The 12,631-nt window shown below is 45.6% G+C and overlaps 2 protein-coding genes across 2 annotated transcripts in view; one reads left to right on the top strand and one right to left on the bottom strand.

The window, feature by feature from the left end:
• Nucleotides 1–2,366: 2,366 nt before the first annotated feature.
• Mixl1 (Mix paired-like homeobox) lies at nt 2,367–7,083 on the top strand. Its single transcript, XM_050143087.1, has 2 exons — nt 2,367–2,869; nt 5,236–7,083. The coding sequence occupies exons 1-2, from the start codon at nt 2,477–2,479 to the stop codon at nt 5,542–5,544; spliced, it is 702 nt and encodes a 233-aa protein (XP_049999044.1). The 5' UTR covers nt 2,367–2,476; the 3' UTR covers nt 5,545–7,083.
• Nucleotides 7,084–10,046: 2,963 nt separating this feature from the next.
• Nucleotides 10,047–12,631, bottom strand: part of Lin9 (lin-9 DREAM MuvB core complex component) — a 42,893-nt gene continuing 40,308 nt past the window's right edge. The window contains exons 14-15 of the mRNA XM_050143118.1: nt 12,419–12,516; nt 10,047–11,472 (exon numbers count right to left, since the gene is read on the bottom strand). Coding sequence (XP_049999075.1) covers nt 11,367–11,472; nt 12,419–12,516 — 204 coding nt within the window. The 3' untranslated portion in view covers nt 10,047–11,366. The remainder of the gene's footprint in view (nt 11,473–12,418; nt 12,517–12,631) is intronic.

Raw genomic sequence — 12,631 nt, 5'->3', positions numbered from 1 at the left:
CGCACACAGGCCTCGTGTTTGATCTCCAGCATTGCATAAAATCAGGCATGGTGTGCAATGCTTATAACGAAAGCTTTGTGCAGTGGAGGTGGGAAGATCAGGTTCAAAGTCACCCTTGGCTTCATGAAGAGTTTGAGGCTAGGTAGCCTGGGATGCACAAGACCCTGATATATGTATAGGATAGAAGAAGGCATAGAAAAATAAAAAAAAATCTGATTTCCTGTTCCATATTCTGAGTCTAAAAATCTGGCAAAGAAATAAAAAAGGAAATTAAAAAAGAGAGGTTGGAGGGGTATGGGCGTGTATGTGTGCACACGCTTGAGTATGAATGTGTGTGTTATGTGTGTGTGCTCGTGAGCATGTATGCACATATATGTGTGTACATATATGTATGTGTGTTAGAGAGAGAGCATGTGTGTGTTTGAGGGAAAGGATTAGTGACTCTCAACCTGTGACTCCTGACAACTTTGGGGGGCTGAATGACCCTTTCACAGGGTCCCATATCCTGAATATCAGATATTTACATTACGATTCATATCAGTAGCAAAATTACAGTTCTGAAGTAACAACAAAAATAATTTTATGGCTGAGGGTCATCACAACATGAAGAACTGTATGAAGGGTCACAGCTTTAAGAAGATTGAGAGCCAGTCAGGCAGTGATGGTGTATGCCTTTAATCCCAGCACTCAGTAAGAAGGCAGATGCATCTCTGAGGTCGAGGCCAGCCTGGTCTACAAAGTGAGTTCCAGGACGGCCAAGGCTACACAGTGAAATCATGTCTTGACCCCCCCCCCCCCCCCCGCCCCCACGCCGCCAAAAAAAGATTGAGAACCACTGGATTAGATGGAAAAGCAGGTCTGGAGGTCTCAGGATCTATGTAATGCAGGAGACCAGGACATTTTCCTATTGCTACCCAACTGATGGACAACTCAAGTCTAGAACTTTGAGCAGCTGACAGATCACTCTGTGCTTTGGCACCTGGAATAATTGCCCATCGTGAAGGTACACCCATCTGCTGCTCTTCCAGAGGACAGGGGTACAGTTCTCAGCACCATGTCAGATGGTGTATGTCCCGTATCCTGGTTACAGTGGACCCATTGTCCTCTGTTGGCCTCCGTGGGGACCCACATGCACGTGAGCAAACACGGTGTACTCAACGACTCGCCCATAAGAGAAGATGCCCTTTCCTCTGAGACCTCCTATTAGCATTGTAGAACCAGCAGGAGCAGTCCTGGGCTGTGGAACACCCCTCCCTCGGTGGAGAGCCCCTTTGAGACGGTAGAAGCAGCCCCTCCGGTGCCTCTCTCTGCCCTTCTGTGGCAGGCCTCTGATTTCTCTACTGAGCAACTTGGTTTCTGATTCAACAGATGCTCACTGAGAGTCTGGCCAAAGCTTTTGCGGTGTTGTATGAGGTAGATGCTCAAGGTGGAAAAGCGCTGCCTAGCGAAATCCCCCCCCCCCCATTTCTCTCTCTCTCTCTCTCTCTCTCTCTCTCTCTCTCTCTCTCTGACACACACACTTCCAAACAAAAGAAGACAGCGGAGATATATATATCAATCTCAGTGGAGGACTTGCTTAGGCTATTATTCCAGGTTCTAGGTTCTAGCCTTGAGACCAGAGGAGTGAGGGAAGACTTATATGAATACATGAATGCATGCAGAAGCCGCAAACTACAAACCAGCATTTAAACAAAATGGGAACTTCAAATGAGCCTCAGGGGACAAAGGAAATCGTAATGGCATTAGAGGGCGCAGAAACTTCAAGATACGGTTTTATTTTCCTCTTCTGAGCACTGTCAGACTCTAGGAGGGCTAACCTGGTCCAATTCAACCCGCCCAGTTTACAGCAGCCTTCTGGACATGTCACAGATATTCCAGGCAGGAGCATCGTTTCTGCTCAGGATGCCTGCCCTCTCTGAGGTCTCGTTATCTTCACCCCCCTCGGATTCAGGATGTGTCAGGATGGTTTGGCAGAGGGCAGGGCCAGGCTGTTTGACCAACCTGGAGTAAGGTCTAGCACATAGCGGGGGTGGTAAACAGTACCTTTGATGGTGACAGGGGATAGCAGGCCAGGCTCAGGGATGGGACCTGAGAACCCGGCCTCTGGAGTGATCCGGGCGCTCTTGAGGGGGGCTTTCCGACCCAGAAGAAGGTGCTCTGTTCAAAAGTGGCCCTCACTTGGGGCGTCCCCTCCGAAGCATATCGGTTGTGGTATGTGGATTGGTGGTCGGGCTGGCGAGCGGATGGGCGGGGAAGGGACGGAGTGGCTGGGCTCAAGTTCGCGCCTCCCTCCCTCGGTCCCCAGGTCAGCGGAAGCGATTATTCCCGCAGCGTCTGGCGGGGCTGGGGCGGGCTCGCACCCCAAGGAGACGTGGCCTCCCCGCGCCCACGCCTTTGATGGCGCCGCCGCCCCCTCCCCGGCCCCGGGTGGCTATAACTGAAGGAGCACGGGGGTCACGGGAGGTGTCCGGGAGCCATGGCCGCAGCAGGGTCCCAACAACTCCAGTTTGCCGAGGGTGCTGCTTTCCCCGCCTTCCCGGCCGCGCACCTCGGAGGACCGCTGCTTCCATCCACGCGCCCTGCCGCCGGGCTGCCCCCTGCGCCCCAGGATCCCCGCGCTCCAGCGGCCACGCCGTGCTTTCCAAGCGGAAGCCCGGGACCCGCAGCGCAGAACCCCGCCGGCCTGGATCCGCCCGGGCCCCCCAAAGGCGCGGCTGCCCCGTCGGCGCCCCAGCGCCGCAAGCGCACATCGTTCAGCTCCGAGCAACTGCAGCTGCTGGAACTCGTCTTCCGCCAGACCATGTACCCCGACATCCACTTGCGGGAGCGCCTAGCGGCGCTCACGCTGCTCCCCGAGTCCAGGATCCAGGTGAGTCGCGTTTGCAGGTGCGTGCTAGAGTGGAGGTCCTGCGGAGTCACAGGCTTATTGAGTCATTTTTTTCTGGATAGGGGGGTGGACAAGTTACTCTCTTTGAACCTTATGATACTAGACTACTAAATAGGGATGCCAGTAACGGCTTTGTTACCGTGTAATTTGGGCTGCTAGGACGATTACTGACCCCCTCGAAAAGTTCCCGCAGGAAAGCGACGGGAAGTAGTTGAGCACTTTTTCCAGTGTCCAGTAAGAAGACAAAGGAGGGGCCGTGGTCGTGAGCCTTCCTCTGACTTTGATTTTAAATAGTAGAGCAGGGTTGGGTCACCAGGTACTTTAAGACAAGCAAGGGACTTCTTGTAACTTTGAAAAATCAAGTGCAAAGTGAGTTTATTGTCCTAAGTCATTTAGGTTCAGAATCCTGAGGTTGCTGGAAGAAGCTGCTTCCCTCTTTTGTGTGTGTGTGTGTGTGTGTGTGTGTGTGTGTGTAGTGATATTTCATTTGTATTTTAATAAAGCTTGCCTGAAGATCAGAGAGTAAAACAGCCACCCTTGTCAGCCTTATAGACCAGGGAGTGGTGACAAACACCCTTAATCCCAGTAGCCACACTAGTTGGTCAAAGAAACCCGGAGGTAGTGGTACATGCCTTTGATCCCAGCTCTAGAGAGGACTATAAAACAGGAGGAGACAGCTCTCAGTCTCATTCTGAGGATTCCTGAAGGCAGGATCACCATTTTCGGACTGAGGTAGAGGTAAGAGCCAGTGAGTGACTGTTTTGCTTTTCTGACCTTCAGGTTGAACCCAAATATCTGTCTCTGGGTTTTTATTAATCGTGCTACATTTGTGTGTGTGTGTGTGTGTGTGTGTGTGTGTGTGTGTGTGTGTGTATGATTGAGACAGGTTCATGCTGGGTAGTCAAGCTGGATTTGCATTCACAATCCTCCTGTCTCAGCTTCCTGGCTGCTTGGATTACAGGTTTACAGGTTTGTCTCCCCATACTCAGATTAGAAGCTTGCCTTCTTATCTGTTAGTCTATGCCTAAATGCAGTTTTATGTGGGAGGCTTCATTTAATCCCAGGAGCCTGTGGGCCCCCTTTTCCCCTTGTACTTTGGGTAATTATTCAACTGTCTTTCTCTCTCTCTCTCTCTCTCTCTCTCTCTCTCTCTCTCTCTCTCTCTCTCTCTCTCTCTCTCTCTCTCTCTCTCTCTGCATTTCTCTGTGTAGCCCTAGACATTCTGGAACTCACTCTGTGTACCAGGCTGGCCTCAACTCAGATACTCGCCTGCCTCTGCTTCCCAGGAGTTCTGGAATTAAAGGTGTGCACCACCACCACCACCACCCAACGTCAGCTGTCACTTTCAACAGTTGTCACCAGAGGCTTCCTAAGCAGGACACCTTCAGTATTCGTAGAGAACCGGCTAAGAAATTTACACATGGAATTGAGATTTATTAAGGAAAAAATACCTACTTGCTTTGATAGGGGAGTCAGACATTCAAAAATGGACTCTAAATAATTTAAATGTCTGTCACTGAAACCTTGTTGCCTAAGGACTTTGGGTGACCTCTTTTCTCATCAGAAATGTCCCAAATAAAGTGTAGGCAGACGCTACAGGTGGCACATGCCTGAAATCGCAGCATTTACAAGCTAGAGGCAAAAGGATCAAGAAATTCAACGTCTTCCTTGCCTGTATATCCAGTTTGAGGCTAGCCTGGGCTCCAAAGATCCTGGCTTTATTTTGTTTTGGTTTTTGGTTTTTTGAGATAGGGTTTCTCTGTGTAGCTTTGGAGCCTGTCCTGGAACTCGCTCTGTAGACCAGGCTGGCCTCAAACTCACATAGATCCACCTGCCTCCTACTCCCAAGTGCTGGGATTAAAGGCATGCACCACCATCGCCTGGCTTTGTGTGTTTTTTTTTTAATACGTAAAATGAGAAACAAACAAACCAATATATTAAGTGCAGATAGAACTAGTACCATTCCAGCTTTGCATCTGAGAATGGCTGGGAAGATCTGGTGCTCTGACCATCAAACACCAGCTCAAATGCTTTCTGTAAACCACAGGCTCTTAGCAGAGAGTGTGGCTAATAATAGCTGGAATTTACATTGTTAGTTGTGAGCAGTGTTAGCGCCAGAAGGTCAAGCCAGTCTGGGGATACAGTCACTTTGTAGAGTGCTTGCCTGGCATGCAGGGTACTATCCCAGCACCATAGAAACCAGGTGTGGTGGCTGGTGCCTGTAACCACAGCTCTGGGGAAGTGGAGGAAGGAAAATCAAAAGGTCAAGGTCAAGGTCATCCTTCGGGGATCAACAACAAAAACTCCAACTCAGAGCAGCTGAGTCACTTTGTCCTCCTGTCTCCCAGGTGTGGTTCCAGAACAGACGGGCCAAGTCCAGGCGCCAGAGTGGGAAGTCATTGCAGCCCTTATCATCCAGGCAGGAAGTGTTCCTCCAGCGCTCTGCTCCTGGGACTGAAGCGAGATGTTTGAAGCCCCAGCTGCCTCTGGAGGCAGCAATGAACTGCCTTCCCGACGCCAGCAGGGCTGGAGGAGGCCTCTGTGCGGCTGGTTCTCAAGGTCAGAGTTTTGACACCTATTCCCCTGTCTCCGAAGATATCTGCTCAAAGTTGGACTCGTGGGAAGAACATATCTTTTCTGCCTTAGGTAATTTTTGAGGATTCTGGGAGAGTTCACAATGTACTCAGAGGGGTCCGGGAGATACGGACCAGAACGCTACCCCAACCCTGACTGGCCATGGCCTTGTTGATGATGCTTCTGGATTTTTTCTCTTGAAGGTTTCTCCTCTTCACCGTGAGCCTTTACCCGTGGCTTGTTCTCAGTAGCCACCCATCCTTCCACTCAGGGGTACCTGTAAATCTCCAAGTCTGCGCATTCAGTTTGGTCCATAACCCCCTGTTCTATTCTAATTGTTCAGACTGATCGTTCAGAACTTGTTTTCTTCGTCAGGACCTTCAGCTTGATTCAATTTCCCCCTCTCCTTGGCAGCTGCTGTCTTCTCATGGCCCCTCCAGGACCTTCAATCTAGTCACTCATTCTACCACATCCCAACTCTACCCTAATAACCCAAATTTATCACCCTTTTTACGGAGTCCTTTTTGTTTTGTTCTTGACCTTGCTGTGTAGGTAAGGAGGAAGGACCCTGAGCTCCTGTCCTCCTTCCTTCGTCTTCTGAGCACTGGGACTGCTAGTGTGCCAACACGACTGGAGGCTGCTGTTTTTGTTTAAAATTGTATGATGTACAACAGTATATCCAAATCCAGCTGTTTGACACACGTATGACCTCACTTACATGTATGACCTTTTTCTGTGGTGACACTTAGAATCCATTACTTTAGCCACTTTCAAGGATATGACATGTTGTTGCTAATTATAGCCATTTCCATAGATCTCTTTAACTTATTCTTCCTACCTGAAACTCTGCATCCTGGCCAGGGTCCCCTGCCCCTCACTTGACTGGTGTTTCATCTGGCCTGCCATCTCATCCTTCCTCCCTCATCAGGAAGGACATTACATTCAAGTTCTTTAAGGAGCCCCATGTCTCTCATTCCCCACTCACTCAGAAAAGAAATGGCTCTGTTTAGAAGTCTGTGGTAGCCTCCAGATTGTAGAATCCTTTCAAGCATGCTCCCAATAAATGCACCATCCTTAGCTTACACAAACCTTAAAATCATCCACCCACAGTATGCTTCTCCGTCTCACTCATTCCATTCTGGTTGGGACTCAGTGAAAAAAGTTCCTTTTTCAAAACAGCTCAGACTCCCACCTTTCGGAAACCTAAACTTTGTCTAAGCAGTATTAATGTTTGTACCGGTTACTTTGACCACCATTTTTCTTAGCACTTGTTATTATGTTTCCGGTGCAACAGGAGTGGATTACTAAATGTTTCTCACTAGTGTCCTCACATAGAAACGAACCCTGTTAGGGGCAGCTCTTAACCATCGTGCCTCGGTGCACAGCTGCCGAGCACATACTGGATGGCTGTGAAAAAAACATTTTCAAGGGAAGTTTCTGTAAGTACAGTGCATTGAGAATTTAAATTAAAAGCTTATTTGCTGGGCCGTTGAGGTGGCTCAGCAGGGGTAAACATGTTTGCCACCAAGCCCGACGACCCGAGTTAGATCCCCAGCGTCTACTGTGGAAGGAGAGAAGTGATTCCCCAACCTGGCTTCTGACTTCCACACGGGTGCTGTGGTGTGCACCCACACACATATGCAAAATCAGTAAATAAATGTAAGAAAAAAACTTTTAAAAAGCTTTTTGTGTTGTTACTTTTCTATTGCTGTGATAAAACACCATGAGCAGGGCAGCCCAGAAAGCGAAGTGTTCAATTGGTCTTTCAGTTTCAGGTTAGTGTCTGTGATTGGGGATGGGAAGGCATGATGGCAGGAAGAGCTCTCACCTGAAAATAAGGAGGGAGTCCTGGGGGTGGCCTCGAAGCCAGAAAACACACTTCACAAGACCACACCTCCTAATCCTTCCCACCAGCTGGGGACCGACATATGAACTATAAGGGGCACCACGCTTAGTTTTGCTTGTCCAAAGTAGGTAACCCTCATGAGTATTCTGGTTTCAGATTTCTTTCTAGCTTTGTACTCCCAGTATTTGTAAATGACTAAGTTAAGATCTGTTCAAATATTGGTATGCTAGTTGGAGGGCTCACCATCAGAGCCTCATACCTAAAACTGTGACAACTTAGATGACGGCTTAGCCCAAACGAGATGACGCAAATCCAGTGACAGGATGGAAAAGCTCTCAGTCAGAATCCCTGTCAAAGAGAAGTCGTGTAATCAGGGGCTAGAGAGATGGTGCAGCAGCTCAGAACACTTGCAGAGGACCCAGGCTTGGTCCCCAGCACCCTCATGGTGGCTCACTGTCCTTAGTTCCAGTTTCAAATCTGATATTGTCTGGCCTCCTTGGGCACAAGGCACACAACTGTGCATATATGAACATACAGGCAAAACAGCCATGCACACACAAAAAGAGAGAAAATAATGGTTCATGGTCACAGAACTTAAACACAGCAATGATCACGATTCAAAGATAGGATGACTTCAGTCCAATCAACCTTCACGTCTCCTTTTTGTCACGTTGATCCTTTTAGTTAGGGCTAAGAAATGGAACCCGTTTAAAAGAAGGCTTCTAATCAGAACTTCCATATGCAAGCTATTATCTTTCAAAGTTGTCACGGAAAAACATACATTCATTCCAGTGACAATGGTGCTTAGACACTTACTAATTCATCACACACATGCTATTTAGTGCCTGTGGGCAGGCAAGGACTCAGTATCATGAGGATTCGGAAATAAAATAGACAGTAAAGCCCAAAATAGTGCCCCCTTTATGGAACGGAGGCAAATTATATATATGTATATATATATGTATAGCAGATGTAGCTATGTGTGTATATGTATGTATACACACATATGTTGTGAGATATAAAATCAGAGTTACCGCTCATGCTGGGGGAGGTAGGTTGTCTGAGGCACTCTGGCTATGTTGTTGTCAAGAACTCCCCCTCTGGAAAGATCAGTTAGAATGGATGGAAGTTACGGTGAAGGGGAACAAAGGCGCTGTCTGTGGCCGAAGGACCCAGTGGAGAGGCAGTGAAGTGGAGGCTGGACTGTGGACTGGGCATGTCTCTATAGGTCTGCTCAGACTTCTGAATTTGTCCTGGGGGTCATAGACTTTAAGGTATTCCTAGACAGGGATAACATGGCCAACTCTGCATTTTAAGAAGCCACCCTGTCTGAATGTGGAGGTGAGTAGGTGCTGAGAGCTAAGTGGAGGGAGAGATGGCTGTGACATCCCAGCTGCAGACAGTGGCAGTGATGAAGACAGAGTCAAAGCTGCTGCGGAGGCCACGTCTGTAATCCCAGCACAGAGGGGAAGTGGAAGCAAGAGGATCAAGAAGTTCAAGGCCGTTTTCAGTTATCAGCAAGTTTGAGGCCAGCCCCGTACAGGCTGGGCAAGCACTCTTGTCTCCAAGCAATCCTGAGGCCCCCTATTTAACTCTTTGAGACAGGGTCTCACCAAGTTGCCCAGACTGGTCTTGAATTCACTCTGTAGCCCGGGCTGACCATAAACTTGTGATCTTTCTGCCTCAGCCTCCCAAGGAGCTGGGATTATGGGCCTACCCTCACCAGGCCAGCTCAATAAAGAAAACTTAATAGGTATTATCTGCTTTTACATTCTCTGTTGGCTCCATTTGGGAACTGCCGTAAAGCTGCAAATGCGTGCTCAGCACAGCTCAAAACGACTCCTAGAATTAGACAGTGCTAACAGAAACATATCCAGCAATATTCTCAGGCACAGGCTCTGCAATCCTCCAGCACTGAAGGACACACGGTGCTATAAGTGAGCTCTGACTCAAGTGTGACAAGTGAGCTTTAAACAATGTATAATATAACAAACACGTCAAAACCATTTTCCCACTTCTAGGCAGGACATATTACATTCAGTCTTCTGCTAGGTTCATAGCATAGGAGAAATAATTTACTTGCTTAGTGTTTCCACAGTGACTTACTAACAGACGAAAACCAAAGCAAACCACCTCTCCCTGAAGTAACACTGGATGGTGTTGTTTTTCAAGATGATTAGAGCTGGGCATGGTGGGATCTGTCTTGAGTTCCAGCGGCAAAGCGTGCTTGGGCAACATAGTGAGGATCTGTCTTAAAATAAGCAACATCAACAAAAACATAAAAGGCCTGGTAACTGATCTGTAGCATTATCTCCTAAAACTGAGTGGAAACTGTAATTCTTGAAAACATTTTTAAAAAATTGCTTTTTGAGGCAAGTTCTCTCTATGTAGGACAGGGTAGCCTTGAACTCACAGAAATGCACCTGTCTCCACTGGGTCCCAAGTGCTGGGATTAATGGAGTGCACACATTTGGATATAAAAAACAATATTACTTTTATTTATTTATTTGCGTGTGTGTGTGTGTATGTGTGTGTGTGTGCCTGCACCAGTCACAGGATCACAGGACAACTAACAGAAATCACTCCTTTCCTGGCACCATGTGGGTCCCAGGGATCAAACTCAGATTGCCAGACTGGCATGAAGCACTTCTCACCTGCTGAGCTATCTCTCTCACCAGCCCTCTGAAACATTTTAAATAGAATTAATGATCAACTTGTAATAAAATGAGAATGCAGATATTAAATTTCATAGATCGATTTATTTAGAATTACAAATATTAAGAATAAAAGATTTATGCATTTCTTAATTAACATAACAGTTTAGCTAAATATAAACTCTGCACTAAAGATCTGCAGTGGCCCAATACCAACAAAGAACACAGAAGCGCTTTTAAACTATACAAAAATTTCAAATGGAAAATAATCTTATTTCAGTTTTATTGTACATTAATATACAAAAAGCCTCATTTTATGAGACATCAAAGAATCAGAATCACCTCTATAGTTATATTTTAAACTCCAAATCTGAAAACAATTATATTTTGGCTTTATAATATTCTATATTAAAACAAAATTTTTAAAATACATACTTTTTACAAGATTATTTTAGGCAGGGTTTTTTCTTAAAAAAAGAAAAAACAAAACAAGAAAAAACTAAAACAAAACCTCTCTCTGTAATTCAAACCGGTCATATGCTTTCCTTATAAAATATTTTTACTTTATAAATTGTGTACTGTTGGATTTTAACCAGTAATCTGGTTTAAAGTTGTGCAAATAAACAAAAAATATGAAAATAGTGTATAATCAGTCTTTTTTAAAATAAATCTAACAATAGCACTTTTTGCCCTGAATCATGGAAAGGCATGCCAAGTCCGCTTGCCGAAATCCAGCATTCCAGAATACAGTTCTTCCCGCTCCTTCATTTTTTTCTACTGATAAACAACGAAGTTTTTATAAATTATGATAAATTAAAATATTATTATAAATTGATCTATAGAACCATGTCATACTGTCAGTATATGTACCATATACTTAAGTCCGTATTTCCCATCCATATTCCAGAGGCTTCCTTAAGACTAGGACAGCTTCCCACACTCAGGATGTATATTTTGAAGCCTGAGACATAATGGTCAACTAAATCCGCTGGACCAGTCGGTGATTTTCAGACGGATTCCACCCTGCACGGAAAAGACCATGCTTCTTTGCGTTCTCTGTCACAGGAGTCGTTTGCGTGTGCTGAGCAGAATTCATGCATGTATAAAAATGGTGAGCACGCTCCTCCATGAAATAGTATATTCAGATAGTTTCAGGTTAAAAATATTTGCTGATAAACATGAAATATAAGCAACACTACTGCATCTGGATAATAAAAGCACAATAAATAAATGCTGGTCGGCACAATGCTGGTTTAAGAAGCAGTACAGTGTATTAAAAAGCCATATCTGGATGGACAGTTCCCTGGTTTTCCAGCACTAGGTTATCTGGTGTTGGAAGCTTAGATTGAGGAAAAAGACTCCTCAGACTGAGGTCTTGTGCAGCTGGGTACCAGATCTCTTGTGCTCAGTCTCTGTTGGTGTTGTTGGCTGCAAAGGCATGTAAGTTTCCCATCTGGCTCAGGCCACTCTGGATATGTGCAACATGGATTTCTACATTATTCTGGAAACAACTAAAGAAAGAAGAAACAAAATTAAAAAAATTAAATTCATTATTATTATGTGTGTTCCAGGAATAAATGTGGTAGACAGAGGATAAATCTGTGGGGTGTTGTTGTTGTTTTTTTCTTTTTTGAGACAGGGTTTCTTTGTATAATAAACTCTGACTGTCCTGGAACTCACTTTGTAGACCAGGCTGGCCTTGAACTCAGAGATTTGCCTGCCTCTGCCTCCCTAATGCTGGGATTAGAGGTGTGCGCCACCACCACCTGGTAGAGTCTGTTCTTTCTATCTGCTTTCATTTGGGTTCTGGGGACCGAGCTCAGGTCTCCAGGCTTGGGTGACAAATGCTTTTACCCACGGAGCCACCTTGACTGCCCTAAGCATATTCATTTATTACTGTGTGTGCGCATGCATACCCCGGCACACGTAGAGGTCAGAAGACAACTCTGTTAAGTTGGCTCTCTCCATCCATCTGTATGTGGGTTCTGGGGACTGAACTCAGGTGGCCAGGCGAGCGAGGCAAGTGCTTTACCGGCTGAGACAGCTCCTGAGCTCAAGGAAAGCTTTTTTTTCTTTTCTCCAAAGGAAGGCTTAATTTTAGTTAGTGAATAGCTGTTTCTTAGAAAACAGCTAAGAAAATGCCTCCCGGGTAGGAACAGATCTGTTTCGGTGGTTGTGGGAAAGTCTATTCAGGAGCAAAGAAGGGTCAGGGCTGCTGAAGCCGAGGAGACACTGCTAAGCTCTACAACAAACCAGAACCAAACATTATGTCCGGATGCCTTCATACAGAGAGCGTATGTGAAATGTCTGTTTTGTCAGCAGAATGAACATAAGTGAAAACTTTTCAATATATTGAAAGGATAAACAACTACACAAATAAGCAAAATTCTTAAAACCTCTACCAAAAAATCACTACAATTTTAACACAAAATGATTATTGTATACCTAATCAATTACCTGATATTAGAAGCATCTATTGTATTCTTGATGTCATTTAATGAATCTGTAAGTGATTTGAATTCAAAGGAATTCAGGTCTCCTCCCTCTGCTAGACACTACAGGGAAAAAATGTTTCAAAATTTAATTAAATTTTATCTTAAATATAGACACAAATAGATACAAACTAATGGTTTGTTTAGTATTAAAAAAACCCATAAACCTATTTTCTCT

The sequence above is a fragment of the Alexandromys fortis genome, unplaced genomic scaffold (genome assembly GCF_014885135.2).
Source record: "Alexandromys fortis isolate MF-2015 unplaced genomic scaffold, M_Fortis_MF-2015_v1.1 scaffold_51, whole genome shotgun sequence".
Classification (NCBI taxonomy): Eukaryota; Metazoa; Chordata; class Mammalia; order Rodentia; family Cricetidae; genus Alexandromys; species Alexandromys fortis.
This window is presented reverse-complemented; position numbering and strand designations above follow the sequence as displayed.